Source organism: Rhinoderma darwinii, chromosome 1 (assembly GCF_050947455.1).
Source record: "Rhinoderma darwinii isolate aRhiDar2 chromosome 1, aRhiDar2.hap1, whole genome shotgun sequence".
Classification (NCBI taxonomy): Eukaryota; Metazoa; Chordata; class Amphibia; order Anura; family Rhinodermatidae; genus Rhinoderma; species Rhinoderma darwinii.
The window spans coordinates 174,213,090-174,229,883 of NC_134687.1; the positions used below are offsets into that span (position 1 = coordinate 174,213,090).

At 42.7% G+C, this 16,794-nt stretch overlaps 1 protein-coding gene across 1 annotated transcript in view; it reads right to left on the reverse strand.

The window, feature by feature from the left end:
• Positions 1-1,175: 1,175 nt before the first annotated feature.
• LOC142735826 (rho guanine nucleotide exchange factor 38-like) overlaps positions 1,176-16,794 on the reverse strand; it is a 40,594-nt gene continuing 24,975 nt past the window's right edge. Inside the window, exons 8-10 of the mRNA XM_075849616.1 lie at positions 15,340-15,538; positions 13,061-13,323; positions 1,176-1,960 (exon numbers count right to left, since the gene is read on the reverse strand). Coding sequence (XP_075705731.1) covers positions 1,775-1,960; positions 13,061-13,323; positions 15,340-15,538 — 648 coding nt within the window. The 3' untranslated portion in view covers positions 1,176-1,774. The remainder of the gene's footprint in view (positions 1,961-13,060; positions 13,324-15,339; positions 15,539-16,794) is intronic.

Consider the following 16,794-nt stretch of genomic DNA (forward strand, 5'->3'; position numbering starts at 1 on the left):
ATTGGGGAAGAAAAAAAGAAATATATATCTGTAGGGGACGCTCTAATACATAACACAATGCATGACCATATGTATAAAACATCAAAAGCAGGAGTGCAATCGTTTCTTTTTGCATTTGGCTCTGTATTCGGCAGCCTGACAATACACTTTCCAGCTATCTATATAGGGAATTGGGAACGAGAGACAATATAAGTCCCCATACGTCCTTCCTATCTGTGGTGTAGATGTTCACAACTGCCATAGGGTTTTTATTCTTTTATTTTTTGCTTTATGTATAATGAACTATACAAAATGTTCTAAAATCAAGTTTTTAAAATGACTGGACAGTATTGACATGGCAAGACAGGAAAGGTTTTGGTGAAAAGTAGGGTATGATGTTAATGCAAGGGTAAGGAGATTCATTCTCGCTTCGGCCATCAGATAAGCCTCCTGCTCCGCTAGGTTCAGATCCATTATCATTTTTGGTTTATCAAAATAGAACAAAGTCCTTTTAGTAGAGGCAATGAGGGAAGAACAGCAATATGTAAGAGTAATTTAGTTACCCTAGATGCTGTCACAGCCTTCATTCAATATTATTTGTTATGGGCTTGAGACATGACCTCATAACTGTCTGATAAAAATGTAACTGCTCCTCTGGTAAACCAAAGATAAATATTAAGGCTGTTCTTGTGGCCTTGACAGTGTCAATAAGACACTTTCAATCCTGAGTACCGTTCATATTTGATTAGGGTCTGTTCACATCAGCGATGTCTTTCCGTTGAGGGGTTCCATCTGAGCTATCCATCGGAGGAACCCCTCAACGGAAAGGCAAATGGAAACTATAGCTTCCGTTTGCATCACCCTTGATCTCAATGGTGACGGATACTTTGCTAATGGTTTCTGTTTGTCACCATTGTGAAAGGGTTTTGTTTTTTTACGGAATCAATAGCGCAGTCGACTGGAGTATTACCCTGTGAAGGGCTCTCCCAGGTTGACATCTCTATGTATGAACTGATTTGGCCATTGGCTTGCCAACAGATGACTGATATCACTGGACCAGACCCCTATTAGAAGACCAAGCTAAAGTAAAAAAAAAAAAATGTTCCGCGGGAATACAGCAATAAGTGTTTAATTCTTTAACAGTACCACAGCAGGAAAAATGAAGGCTTACAGGATGCCCAATGAATTGAACTAGCTGTCCATGTGATACCAAGACATGTCCGGTCTTCCAGAGCGAGAGATTCTCTTTGTAGCTGCACTCTGCTGTGGCTAATAGAAGAGACTTGGTCGGGGACCCGCCGCACTCAGAATTCCCTGATAGGGATAATGTTTTTTCTAAATCAGATATTAGCCATGTGATAAACTGGATATCGACACATTCAATAACCACCTCTATAAACACTACTATAAACTAGTGCAACTTTTTTGTTTTACCTGGATTGCTGACTATAGTTTTTTTTTTAACTCTCGCTTGGTAGTGCTTATGTTTGGATTGTGTTAAGTTCCGCACATTGATCATACTTCATACACTTTGCAGCAGTTTATAATCATACACCATATTATACTGTAATTATAAGTGCTTTAAACAAAAAATATCTGTGCTCCGTAGAGATTACAATCAGTTTCGCCTGTCAGCGGTTTATGCATTGACTTCAGTTACCGTGTTATGTCACATTATTATGTCATACTTTGCAAACCTAAAACACAGCAATAAGATCCTTCACATTGGATAATATAGAACACTTCTGATGAGGAAATGTAAAATGCCACTGTTATAATAGAGAAGAACATAATTCTAAGCGTAGGTCATCTTCCCAAGATAATTCGCTGGCACATAACCTCTTTGGCCATGTGCCTCTCCAAGCCACCACTCCTTGTTTCCACTCAGGTCACAAAACTTAAGGATTCTGACCCTCTGATGTTCCTCAAGGGTAAGTTCCTGCTGACTCCGAGCTTCAAAAGCATAAACGGCATAGAAAATCTGAAATATTCAAAATATTACATAGCCGGTTAGATGTAAATGTTATAAATGTATACTTCATCAGATCGTCAATACCGTTTATTTTCACACATCACATGTTAAATAATGTGAAGTGTTTTTATAGTGGTCATATGTTGTATCTCCATTTAATGTGGGAAAAATTCTGGAAAACCTGTAAAAAAATAATTTTTTATTTAAATCTCTGCCTAATGTTGGTTATAAGTCAAGAGGGCGTTTTCACTCAAAGATTGACAGACTTCACTATATGGGTATGTTCAGACAGGGAGGATATGCTGCGTAAAAGCTCACATCGTATCCTCCCTGTGCGCCGCAGGGCATTCTGGCCGACAAACCGCACCAAATTGTGGTGCAGTTTTTCACCCGGAATGTCTGCTGCACCAGAAAAATAAATTTAAAAAACTCATACTAACGGAGCGATGGCGACGCGTCCTGCTGCTCGGCCTCCTGGGATGAGGTTTCATCCCATGTAACCGCTGAAGCCTGTAATTGGCTGCAATGGTCACGTCATCCCAGGAGGCCGGCCTGGACGAAGAAAGACAGAATTCTGGGTAAGTATAAGATTTATTTTTTTCTGAGTTGCGTCTTTTGCAGCTAAAAATAACGCACTGCTGGTCAATTTCTGAGCGTTTTTTCCACTCAGCATTTGTTCAAATCTCATCACTCTGCTGCTACTGTATTATGCTGCGAGTTTTCTGCAACGAGTTCCATTGCGGAAAATCCGCAGTATTTACGCTACATGTGAACTGACCCTATATGTACTATGAGTGGACATATATGGAAGGCTGTCAATCACTGGGTGAGACCGCCATCTCGACTTATAACCAACAATGGGCAGGGATTTAAATCAAAGAATTCTAAGTTATACAAAGTCTTTTACCCACTATAAACTAAATAAATTAGCTCAGCTCCTCCCGCTCTATAACATCAGATCCACTTTGATAAACTTTGGCCTTCATATTATAAAAACACATTATTGCACCGTTATTTCTTGAATTTGCTCTCCTGGTAATAAAATAGACATTACAGCTTCTAAAAAAAACTGACATATTCTGCATATTGGCAGCTAAATTAACCCCTTAAGGACGCAGCCTAGTTTGGGCCTTAAGGCTCAGAGCCCATTTTTCAAATCTGACATATTTCACTTTATGTGGTAATAACGTCGGAATGCTTAAACCTATCCAAGCGATTCTGAGATTGTTTTCTCGTGACACTTTGGGCTTCATGTTCGTGGTAAAATTTGGTCGATATATTCAGTGTTTATTGGTGAAAAATTGCAAAATTTAGAGAAAATTTTGAAAAAATTGCATTTTTCAGAATTTAAATGCATCTGCTTGTAAAACAGACGGTTATACCACCCAAAATAGTTACTAGTTCACATTTCCCATATGTCTACTTTAGATTGGCATCGTTTTTTTAACATTCTTTTATTTTTCTTGGACGTTACAAGGCTTAGAACATAAACAGCAATTTCTCATATTTTTAAGAAAATTTCAAAAGCCTTTTTTTTAAGGTACCTCTTGAGTTCTGAAGTGGCTTTGAGGGGCCTATGTATTAGAAACCCCCATAAAACACCCCATTTTAAAAACTAGACCCCTCAAAGTATTCAAAACAGCATTTAGAAAGTTTTTTAACCCTTCAGGCATTTCACAGGAATTAAAGCAATGTGGAGGTGAAATTTGCAAATTTCATTTTTCTTGCTGAATTTCAATATTATTCCATTTTTTTCTGTAACACAGAAGATTTTACCAGAGAAATACTACTAAATATGTATTGTCCAGATTCTGCAGTTTTTAGAAATGTCCCACATGTGGCTCTAGTGCGCTCGTGGAATAAAACACAAGCCTCAGAAACAAAGGAGCACCTAGTGCATTTTGAGGCCTCTTTTTTATTAGAATATATTTTAGGCAGCATGCCAGGTTTGAAGAGGTGTTGAGGTATGAAAGCAATGGAAACCCACCAGAAGTGACCCCATTTTGGAAACTAGACCCCTCAAGGAATTCATTTATGGTTGTTGTTATCATTTTGACCACACCGTTTTTTCACAGCACCTATTTGAATTGGGCTGTGAAATTAAAAAAATGATATTTTTTCCATTAAGATGTAATTTTTGTTCAAAATTTCTTATTTTCACAAGGAATAAAACACCCCATTTTGTTGCCCAATTTGTCCTTAGTGCGGCAATACCCCATTTGTGGTGATAAACTGCCGTTTGGGCCCATGGGAGGACTCAGAAGGAAAGGAGCGCTATGTGTTTGTTGGAGTCCAGATTTTGCTGGATTGGTTTTCGGGTTCCATGTCGCATTTGCAGAGCCCCAGAGGTATGAAAGCAATGGAAACCCACCAGAAGTGACCCCATTTTGGAAACTAGACCCCTCAAGGAATTCATTTATGGTTGTTGTTATCATTTTGACCACACCGTTTTTTCACAGCACCTATTTGAATTGGGCTGTGAATTAAAAAAATGATATTTTTTTCCATTAAGATGTAATTTTTGTTCAAAATTTCTTATTTTCACAAGGAATAAAACACCCCATTTTGTTGCCCAATTTGTCCTGAGTGCGGCAATACCCCATTTGTGGTGATAAACTGATGTTTGGGCCCATGGCAGGACTCAGAAGGAAAGGACCACCATTTGGCCTACTGGAGCTTTTCTTGTGCTAAGTCATGTAGGCAGAAGCCCCTGAGGTACCAGTACAGTTAAAACCCCCGAGAAGTGACCCCATTTTAAAAACTACACCCCTTAAGACATTCATCTAGTGGTGTAGTGAGCATTTTGACCCCACAGTTATTGTGTAAAAGGTAATGCGCAGCAGATGGTGCAAAGTGAGATTTGCAATTTCCTATGCATATATGCCATTTCAGTGTCTGATATATTGTGCCCAGCATGTGCCACTGGAGACATACACCCCATAAATTGTAATGTGGGTTCTCCCGGGTACGGCAATACCCTACATGTGGCTGTTATTAGCTGACTGGGCACACGACAGGGCTCAGAAGGGAAGGACCACCATTTAGCCTACTGGAGCTTTTCTGGTGCTAAGTCATGTAGGCAGAACCCCTGAGGTACCAGTACAGTTGAAACCCCCGAGAAGTGACCCCATTTTAAAAACTACACCCCTTAAGACATTCATCTAGTGGTGTAGTGAGCATTTTGACCCCACAGTTATTGTGTAAAAGGTAATGCGCAGCAGATGGTGCAAAGTGAGATTTGCAATTTCCTATGCATATATGCCATTTCAGTGTCTGATATATTGTGCCCAGCATGTGCCACTGGAGACATACACCCCATAAATTGTAATGTGGGTTCTCCCGGGTACGGCAATACCCTACATGTGGCTGTTATTAGCTGACTGGGCACACGACAGGGCTCAGAAGGGAAGGACCACCATTTAGCCTACTGGAGCTTTTCTGGTGCTAAGTCATGTAGGCAGAACCCCTGAGGTACCAGTACAGTTGAAACCCCCGAGAAGTGACCCCATTTTAAAAACTACACCCCTTAAGACATTCATCTAGTGGTGTAGTGAGCATTTTGACCCCACAGTTATTGTGTAAAAGGTAATGCGCAGCAGATGGTGCAAAGTGAGATTTGCAATTTCCTATGCATATATGCCATTTCAGTGTCTGATATATTGTGCCCAGCATGTGCCACTGGAGACATACACCCCATAAATTGTAATGTGGGTTCTCCCGGGTACGGCAATACCCTACATGTGGCTGTTATTAGCTGCCTGGGCACACGACAGGGCTCAGAAGGGAAGGACCACCATTTAGCCTACTGGAGCTTTTCTGGTGCTAAGTCATGTAGGCAGAACCCCTGAGGTACCAGTACAGTTGAAACACCCGAGAAGTGAACCCATTTTAAAAACTACACCCCTTAAGACATTCATCTAGTGGTGTAGTGAGCATTTTGACCCCACAGTTATTGTGTAAAAGGTAATGCGCAGCAGATGGTGCAAAGTGAGATTTGCAATTTCCTATGCATATATGCCATTTCAGTGTCTGATATATTGTGCCCAGCATGTGCCACTGGAGACATACACCCCATAAATTGTAATGTGGGTTCTCCCGGGTACGGCAATACCCTACATGTGGCTGTTATTAGCTGCCTGGGCACACGACAGGGCTCAGAAGGGAAGGACCACCATTTAGCCTACTGGAGCTTTTCTGGTGCTAAGTCATGTAGGCAGAACCCCTGAGGTACCAGTACAGTTGAAACACCCGAGAAGTGAACCCATTTTAAAAACTACACCCCTTAAGACATTCATCTAGTGGTGTAGTGAGCATTTTGACCCCACAGTTATTGTGTAAAAGGTAATGCGCAGCAGATGGTGCAAAGTGAGATTTGCAATTTCCTATGCATATATGCCATTTCAGTGTCTGATATATTGTGCCCAGCATGTGCCACTGGAGACATACACCCCATAAATTGTAATGTGGGTTCTCCCGGGTACGGCAATACCCTACATGTGGCTGTTATTAGCTGCCTGGGCACACGACAGGGCTCAGAAGGGAAGGACCACCATTTAGCCTACTGGAGCTTTTCTGGTGCTAAGTCATGTAGGCAGAACCCCTGAGGTACCAGTACAGTTGAAACCCCCGAGAAGTGACCCCATTTTAAAAACTACACCCCTTAAGACATTCATCTAGTGGTGTAGTGAGCATTTTGACCCCACAGTTATTGTGTAAAAGGTAATGCGCAGCAGATGGTGCAAAGTGAGATTTGCAATTTCCTATGCATATATGCCATTTCAGTGTCTGATATATTGTGCCCAGCATGTGCCACTGGAGACATACACCCCATAAATTGTAATGTGGGTTCTCCCGGGTACGGCAATACCCTACATGTGGCTGTTATTAGCTGCCTGGGCACACGACAGGGCTCAGAAGGGAAGGACCACCATTTAGCCTACTGGAGCTTTTCTGGTGCTAAGTCATGTAGGCAGAACCCCTGAGGTACCAGTACAGTTGAAACCCCCGAGAAGTGACCCCATTTTAAAAACTACACCCCTTAAGACATTCATCTAGTGGTGTAGTGAGCATTTTGACCCCACAGTTATTGTGTAAAAGGTAATGCGCAGCAGATGGTGCAAAGTGAGATTTGCAATTTCCTATGCATATATGCCATTTCAGTGTCTGATATATTGTGCCCAGCATGTGCCACTGGAGACATACACCCCATAAATTGTAATGTGGGTTCTCCCGGGTACGGCAATACCCTACATGTGGCTGTTATTAGCTGCCTGGGCACACGACAGGGCTCAGAAGGGAAGGACCACCATTTAGCCTACTGGAGCTTTTCTGGTGCTAAGTCATGTAGGCAGAACCCCTGAGGTACCAGTACAGTTGAAACCCCCGAGAAGTGACCCCATTTTAAAAACTACACCCCTTAAGACATTCATCTAGTGGTGTAGTGAGCATTTTGACCCCACAGTTATTGTGTAAAAGGTAATGCGCAGCAGATGGTGCAAAGTGAGATTTGCAATTTCCTATGCATATATGCCATTTCAGTGTCTGATATATTGTGCCCAGCATGTGCCACTGGAGACATACACCCCATAAATTGTAATGTGGGTTCTCCCGGGTACGGCAATACCCTACATGTGGCTGTTATTAGCTGCCTGGGCACACGACAGGGCTCAGAAGGGAAGGACCACCATTTAGCCTACTGGAGCTTTTCTGGTGCTAAGTCATGTAGGCAGAACCCCTGAGGTACCAGTACAGTTGAAACACCCGAGAAGTGAACCCATTTTAAAAACTACACCCCTTAAGACATTCATCTAGTGGTGTAGTGAGCATTTTGACCCCACAGTTATTGTGTAAAAGGTAATGCGCAGCAGATGGTGCAAAGTGAGATTTGCAATTTCCTATGCATATATGCCATTTCAGTGTCTGATATATTGTGCCCAGCATGTGCCACTGGAGACATACACCCCATAAATTGTAATGTGGGTTCTCCCGGGTACGGCAATACCCTACATGTGGCTGTTATTAGCTGCCTGGGCACACGACAGGGCTCAGAAGGGAAGGACCACCATTTAGCCTACTGGAGCTTTTCTGGTGCTAAGTCATGTAGGCAGAACCCCTGAGGTACCAGTACAGTTGAAACCCCCGAGAAGTGACCCCATTTTAAAAACTACACCCCTTAAGACATTCATCTAGTGGTGTAGTGAGCATTTTGACCCCACAGTTATTGTGTAAAAGGTAATGCGCAGCAGATGGTGCAAAGTGAGATTTGCAATTTCCTATGCATATATGCCATTTCAGTGTCTGATATATTGTGCCCAGCATGTGCCACTGGAGACATACACCCCATAAATTGTAATGTGGGTTCTCCCGGGTACGGCAATACCCTACATGTGGCTGTTATTAGCTGCCTGGGCACACGACAGGGCTCAGAAGGGAAGGACCACCATTTAGCCTACTGGAGCTTTTCTGGTGCTAAGTCATGTAGGCAGAACCCCTGAGGTACCAGTACAGTTGAAACCCCCGAGAAGTGACCCCATTTTAAAAACTACACCCCTTAAGACATTCATCTAGTGGTGTAGTGAGCATTTTGACCCCACAGTTATTGTGTAAAAGGTAATGCGCAGCAGATGGTGCAAAGTGAGATTTGCAATTTCCTATGCATATATGCCATTTCAGTGTCTGATATATTGTGCCCAGCATGTGCCACTGGAGACATACACCCCATAAATTGTAATGTGGGTTCTCCCGGGTACGGCAATACCCTACATGTGGCTGTTATTAGCTGCCTGGGCACACGACAGGGCTCAGAAGGGAAGGACCACCATTTAGCCTACTGGAGCTTTTCTGGTGCTAAGTCATGTAGGCAGAACCCCTGAGGTACCAGTACAGTTGAAACCCCCGAGAAGTGAACCCATTTTAAAAACTACACCCCTTAAGACATTCATCTAGTGGTGTAGTGAGCATTTTGACCCCACAGTTATTGTGTAAAAGGTAATGCGCAGCAGATGGTGCAAAGTGAGATTTGCAATTTCCTATGCATATATGCCATTTCAGTGTCTGATATATTGTGCCCAGCATGTGCCACTGGAGACATACACCCCATAAATTGTAATGTGGGTTCTCCCGGGTACGGCAATACCCTACATGTGGCTGTTATTTGCTGCTTGGGCACATGGCAGGGCTCAAAAGGGAAAGATGAGGGGGATAAGCTGTGCGGAGTGCATCAGGGTAAATTAAAAATCAAGGGATGTATGGTAAATTTTAAAACAATCTTTCATACAGAGCCCTGGTTTTTCGGGACACGTGTCGCATTGGTATGTTGTGTCCTTCCTTATCCCCCTCTTATAGCACACTTTGCACCTCTTTTGACTTTTTCCCTTCTTGCCAGTTTGGGGAACTTCTCCTGGAAAGTGTTGCCCTGGTACGATGCGTGTGGCCTCGCTTCCAGAAGTACTGGGTGCCCCTCCTTCCTGGTCGCCAAAAATTAGGTTCTTTATAACCACCTCTTGAAATTCCAGGAAAGTTCCCCTCTGGCCTGCACATCGACGTAGCACGTACGCATTGTACAATGCCATCTGTATGATGTGCACGGCCAGCTTCTTATACCACACCCTCGATTTCCGCGTAGCGCTGTAGGGCTTCAGGACTTGATCTGACAAGTCCACCCCTCCCATGTACCTATTGTAGTCCAGGATGCAATCTGGTTTGGGGGTCTCTGTACTGGTACCTCGTACAGGTACATGGGTACTGGTGTGGCCATGTATTGTTGTCAATACAAGGACATCTCTCTTGTCCTTGTACTTGACACACAATATGTTGCTACTAGAATGTGCCCTGCTCTCACCCCTTCTGAGTGTTTGCCCAAGCAGTGTTTTAGGGAGGCCTCTAAGATTTTTTCTAGCAGTGCCGCATGCCGCAGTCCTTCTGGAAGCGAGGCACTTGAAGAGCGGGACGCTGGTATAAAAATTATCCAGGTAGAGGTGGTAACCCTGGTCCAGCAGTGGGTGCACCAAATCCCACACAATTTTTGCGTTAATTCCCAGTAAGGGGGGGCATTCTGGGGGCTGAATACTGCTGTCCTTCCCTTCATATATCCTGAATTTATATGTATACCCTGATGCACTCTCGCACAGCTTATACAACTTCACGCCATACCTTGCCCTCTTACTTGGCAGGTATTGGCGGAATTGAAGCCTCCCTTTAAAATGTACCAGGGACTCATCAATGGAAATACACTTCTCGGGGGTGTATGCTTGGGCAAACCGGGCACTGAAATGGTCTAATAGGGGTCTCAGTTTATATAAACGGTCAAAACTGGGGTCATCTCGGGGTGGGCACTGCTCATTATCGGCATAATGTAGGAAGCGAAGTATTGCCTCATAACGCATCCTGGACATGGCCATACGGTACATCGGGGTGTGGTATAGGATGTCCGTGCTCCAGTAGGTCCTAATGGATGGCTTTTTTAGAAGCCCCATGTTCAAGAGCAGTCCCCAGAACTTGCCCAACTCTGCTGCGTTTACAGGAGTCCACCTCTGGGATTGGGCATAAAATGAGTTGGGGTTCTTGGTGATATACTGTTGGGCATATAAATTAGTCTGGGTGACCATTAGCTCTATAAAGTTATCAGTGAAGAAGAACTTGAAAAAGTCCATCTCACTGAACCCTGCCGTGTTAAATTTGATGCCTGGGCTGCCCGTGTACTCAGGGATTTGGGGTTCATAATGGTCTGGTGTGGGCGTCCAAATGGGGTCACTTCGCTCAGGGGTATCACTTGTTGTGGGGTCACTTCTCTCAGGGATTTCTACTATGGTGGTGGTCCTGGGGCGTCTCCTAGGGGGTCCCTCCTCTTCATCGCTGGATGAGGAGGTAGACAAATAAAATAGTGTATCGCCATCCGACGAGTCTGTGTCGGAGGCCAGAAATGCATACGCCTCTTCAGCAGTAAATGTCCGTTGGGACATGCTTGTTGTGCGAAGACAAAATTTATATACTGCAAAAAAATAAATCCCTAACTGGGAGCAATAGGATAGCACAACTAGCACAAATGTGTGTTTTGTTTTTAGAGAGCAAGTGGACTTCCCTGACACTAAAGCTAACTAGGGCGAGGGTTCCTAACACTAAACCTAACTAAATTTTATGTGGACTTCCCTAACGCTAAACCTAACTACGGCGACGATTCCCTGACACTAAACCTATCTAGATTATTTCAAGCTTCCCTGACACTAAACCTAACTACGGTGACGGGTGCCTGACACTAAACCTATCTAATTATTCCGAGCTTCCCTGACGCTAAACCTAACTACGGTGATGGATCCCTAACGCTAAGCCTATCTACGGTGACCGATTCCTGACGCTAAATTCCCTGACACTATACCTAACTACGCTTTTTGACGGTTCCCTGACACTAACTAACCCTAATACTAAACTAACCAGTTAAATTTTCAAAATTGGCTAAACTAACTATTTTTTTTTGTTTCTTTTTTTTCTTTTTATATTTTTTTTTTTTGTTTTATGTTTTATATAGAAAAAAATGAAAAAAAAATCCCCAGGGACCAAGAAATGTGGTCCTGAAGACTGAAAAGTGGTCAGTGATAGGAGATCACTGACCAAAAAACGTGGGTAGAACTCAAAGAGGAAGGGAACAGGAGTGGGTAGTGGATGGGGTGGTGGGAAGCAAAAAAAACGTTGTTTTAGAAACTTTTTTTCACTTTTTTTCACTTCTTTTCTCTCTGACTCTCTGCTCACAACCGATCTCAACGCCTCGCTAACTCCAACAGGGCGTTCAGGGCGGTTGCAGCAGGATGTGAGGTCAGAGAGAGGAAGTGACGAGAATGATCGCTGCTATTGGCTAGTTACTCACTGACTAGCCAATAGCGGCGATCGGCGAGGCGGGACCATAGTAAATGGTCCCGGCCCATTATGCTGTGATAGCATGCTGTCAGAAACAGCAGCTATCACAGCTCAGGAACGCCGGGCTCGAGCACTGCTGTGCTGAATGAGACCGATCGCTGCTATTGGCTAGTTACTCACTGACTAGCCAATAGCGGCGATCGGCGAGGCGGGACCATAGTAAATGGTCCCGTCCCATTATGCCGTGATAGCCTGCTGTCAGAAACAGCAGCTATCACAGCGCATGAACGCGCCGGGCGCGCGCACCGCTGTTCTAACTGCAAGACGTACTATTACGGCATGGAGCGCGAACGATAGAGCTGCCATGACGTAATAGTACGTCAAGGAGCGGGAAGGGGCTAATACTAAACTAACCAGTTAAATTTTCAAAATTGGCTAAACTAACTATTTTTTTTTGTTTCTTTTTTTTCTTTTTATATTTTTTTTTTTGTTTTATGTTTTATATAGAAAAAAATGAAAAAAAAATCCCCAGGGACCAAGAAATGTGGTCCTGAAGACTGAAAAGTGGTCAGTGATAGGAGATCACTGACCAAAAAACGTGGGTAGAACTCAAAGAGGAAGGGAACAGGAGTGGGTAGTGGATGGGGTGGTGGGAAGCAAAAAAAACGTTGTTTTAGAAACTTTTTTTCACTTTTTTTCACTTCTTTTCTCTCTGACTCTCTGCTCACAACCGATCTCAACGCCTCGCTAACTCCAACAGGGCGTTCAGGGCGGTTGCAGCAGGATGTGAGGTCAGAGAGAGGAAGTGACGAGAATGATCGCTGCTATTGGCTAGTTACTCACTGACTAGCCAATAGCGGCGATCGGCGAGGCGGGACCATAGTAAATGGTCCCGGCCCATTATGCTGTGATAGCATGCTGTCAGAAACAGCAGCTATCACAGCTCAGGAACGCCGGGCTCGAGCACTGCTGTGCTGAATGAGACCGATCGCTGCTATTGGCTAGTTACTCACTGACTAGCCAATAGCGGCGATCGGCGAGGCGGGACCATAGTAAATGGTCCCGTCCCATTATGCCGTGATAGCCTGCTGTCAGAAACAGCAGCTATCACAGCGCATGAACGCGCCGGGCGCGCGCACCGCTGTTCTAACTGCAAGACGTACTATTACGGCATGGAGCGCGAACGATAGAGCTGCCATGACGTAATAGTACGTCAAGGAGCGGGAAGGGGTTAAGGGAAAAAAAAGAGGTGATATTTACATGAAAATCCTCGCTGTTTTGGAAGCTTTCTGTATCTGATTCGTTAATCTCATGTTTTTCATCGTCTCCATTTGAGGATGGACTGCTATCTCCCGCACTTCCCTGAGATGCATGACTGTTTCTGTCTCGAGAAGGCCGAGAGGAGACAAACAGACTAAGGTCATCAAAATCTTCTTCACAGAAAGCACTGTCTGATGAATCTTTTTGTTGTCGTCCTGGGTTGTAGGGTTTTAGAAATGATGAGTAGACATAGCCTTGTACAACTGTAAAGGGGAAAGTAAGGAAATAAAATATAATACCAAAGTAAATATACACAACCACTGTATAACCAGCCATCGTCACTCCATAATTCATTGTATTCTCACAAAACAGAATATCAGCTCATCATTTAAATACTCAACTAATACTTATGCATACAGTATAACAGTATGAGGACAACAATGTAAATCTCTCTCTGAGATTGGATTTGCTCTAAAAGTGGTCCTACCAACACAAAATTAAAAAAGACCCTTTAGCATACATTAAAAAAATGTGAAACTGATTTTTAATATCTTACTTCTATGCTGAGAGTTATTATCACTTGAATGTATAGGCCTAAAGCCTGACGCTGCAGATCAGAGATTCTGACAACATGACGTTTCTTGTTCTGATTTCTTTCAGGTGCAGGATTCTCATAGGGACACTGTGTGGATGCAAATCACTGAATACATCCATGTCTCCACATTCACACATAACGTTGTATTTGGTCATTTGATTCCACACAAGGTCTCCATAATAGCATTGCACCTGACAGAAATCTGGAGGGGAAATGTCATCGGACTCTCTTCAGGCTTTGGGCCTAAAAGTTCAAGCAATCATATCTAGTAAAGAAGATATTAAAACAATGGTATTAACTTATTTCATTTACGCTAAAGAGTCTTTCTGCTAATTTACTTCTAGCAGGTCTCCTTTACAAACCTAATGACTCACAAGCACGATATTTAGCCATTGGGAAAATTGACCCATAGCCAACTAAGATATTAAACTGGATCTGTTATCAGACAATACTGTCCCTATATAAGGGCAACATAGTATGTGAACAGGCCCGCTCCCCTATTAGCCAAAATGGCGCAAAAGAATATTGTGCCGTTTGGCTAATGGGAGTGTTTAAAGACTCTGATATCACTCTATTTATATTGATGATGAGAGGGCTCCCCCTACTTTCTCACAGTAATTGGGGGCGGCTGTGCATGCACGTGCATATTACAGCCGAGATGGGCAGGGGGACCGCTCCCCTCATTAATACACCAGAGTCTTATCTTCTTTAAACACTCCTACTAGCTGAACCGCACAATATTTTTTTGTGCCGTTTCGGTTGATAGGAGAGCTGACCTGTCATCATACAATGCTGCCCTTATATAGAGCAGCATAATCTGATGACAGATCCGCTTTAATATCTTAGTTGGCTATTATCCCAATGGCTGAATATTGGGCCTGTTTGTCATTAGGGTGGTAAAGGAGACCTGCTAGAAGAAAATGATAAATGACAGGACAGATCGACTTTAAGGACACGACCAATGGACTTGTAGGACGTTAGAGACTGGGCTAATAGACACCTAAGACATTGCAATTTGGACCTGGAATGCTAATATGACAGAGTGAAGTATATGGGGTGGCACCTACTGTATATGCATCTAAAACTACAGTTGTCAGGAATATTTGTTGTGAAGGGTTTAACTAAAAAGCTTTATTTTTTATTTGTATTCCATACTGTACACTGTATAACAGAGGTCCATAACCTTTTCTAGCTACTTTCACATACGACAGGTAGGGTTGAGCCACACTGGGTATTAAAAGGAAAGAAAAAAAAAGTCTATAAAGGATTTAACCGAGTCACAGAGTTTTTACACTACTGTTACCTTGCAGTAATATGTTTTTAAACCTAGTGTGAAGTTTCAGTAATATTATGACCTCCCATTTTAGTTTCTATTTTTTTATCTTAATGACTTAGTGAAGAAGGGTGTATAGCAACCGAACACCAGCTATGAATTCAACCCTTGCTGCAAGTATTTTACGGAAGAGGTGGTAACTTTACATTACGAGTAACATGGTCTCTTAAATAAGACTGAGATGTTTGTCCCTAAAGAAATAAAAAGTCGCAGAATGTTGATGTTCGACAATTACAGTAGGAACCAATTTTCGAATTGATTATAAAGAAGGAAACCACTGCGGAGAGAGTGGATCAGGCTGATAGTCCTACAAAAGAAAGTCAATATTTGATTGAGTGTTCTTCTACTTACTTCCTGTGTCCACCAACCACCTGCTAGTACTTCCTAAAGGGTCCTTGTATTCCACAATAGCCACCAGCTCCCCCTCATACAGATCTATATCAAGGTCCTGGGAAGCGTTGCACTTGCGCTTTGCTTGGTAAATTTTATCCGCGCCATAGGTAGACAATAGCTTGCACCTGTGGCTCTCAGTCTGTCGAGGTAGTTCAGGCTTAATGGAATACAAATGGGAGTTATTGACTGAGGAGTTTGCAAAAAATTGCTAATGTGAAACAGAATATTTAATTGTCAATTTATAAAGTGCTTTATTCTGGCTCAATGAGAGCTTCATATAGGGTTAACTGTTCCATTACCAGTGGACAGTGTTTATTCATGACCCAACATGCTTAAAATACTAAAAGCAGATGATAATGTGACATGATTTTTGTAACATCAATTAAATGTAAGGCATTTTATTTATTTCTACTTAAATAAAGTGGCCTAAGTCACAACCACAGATAACCACATATAATATACTGTAAACATATGGCTTTCCAACAGCTAAAAGCTCCATCAGTCCGCTGTTATCCATGGTAAAGCTGCAAGCTGTTGCACATATTGGCCGCTGTATGGTACCCCTACATGACATCTATATTCCTAATTAGTTCTAAATTGGACAACCCCTTTAAAGCTTCTTATAGGTAATGTATAATCACAAAATGATATTAAATCAGCTTTTTATTCTAAACAAAAAAATTTAAATATTGCAGTTTTCACACTGGCTACTAGAGTACACACAATAGGCTGACACTTCCTGTTTTCTGTAGCCCACTTGTCAGCTTAAGGCTGGGTTCACACAACCTATTTTCAGGCGTAAACGAGGGGTTTTACGCCTTGAATTACGCCTGAAAACACGGCTCCAATACGTCGGCAAACATCTGCCCATTCATTTGAATGGGTTTGCCGATGTACTGTGCCGACGACCTGTAATTTTACGCGTCGCTGTCAAAAGACGACGCGTAAAATGACTGCCTCGTCAAAGAAGTGCAGGACAATTTGAGCCGTTTTTCATTGAATTCAATGAAGAACAGCTCCAAATTACGTCCGTAATGGACGCCTCGCAAAATGCGAGTACGAGCAATTACGTCTGAAATGCAGGAGCTGTTTTCTCCTGAAAACAGCTACGTAATTTCAGCCGTAATGGTCGTTATCGTGTGCACATATCCTTACTCTGTGGTAGAGACAGAATAAGAAAAATCGATAACATTTCTATGTAAATTGATTTCTATTCATTTAATTTACCATAAAGCACACACACCCTGCCTGTCTTTTTGGACAATACAGGTAGAGTGTATCTCCAATATGGCCGCCCCAGGAAAATAAAAAAATGAATAGCTACAACAAAAAAGGAACACCTTATTTCTCTTGAACAGACTTACGGTACATCTTAGAGAGAAAATGAGACAAAATTAAATACCTGAGAAATTC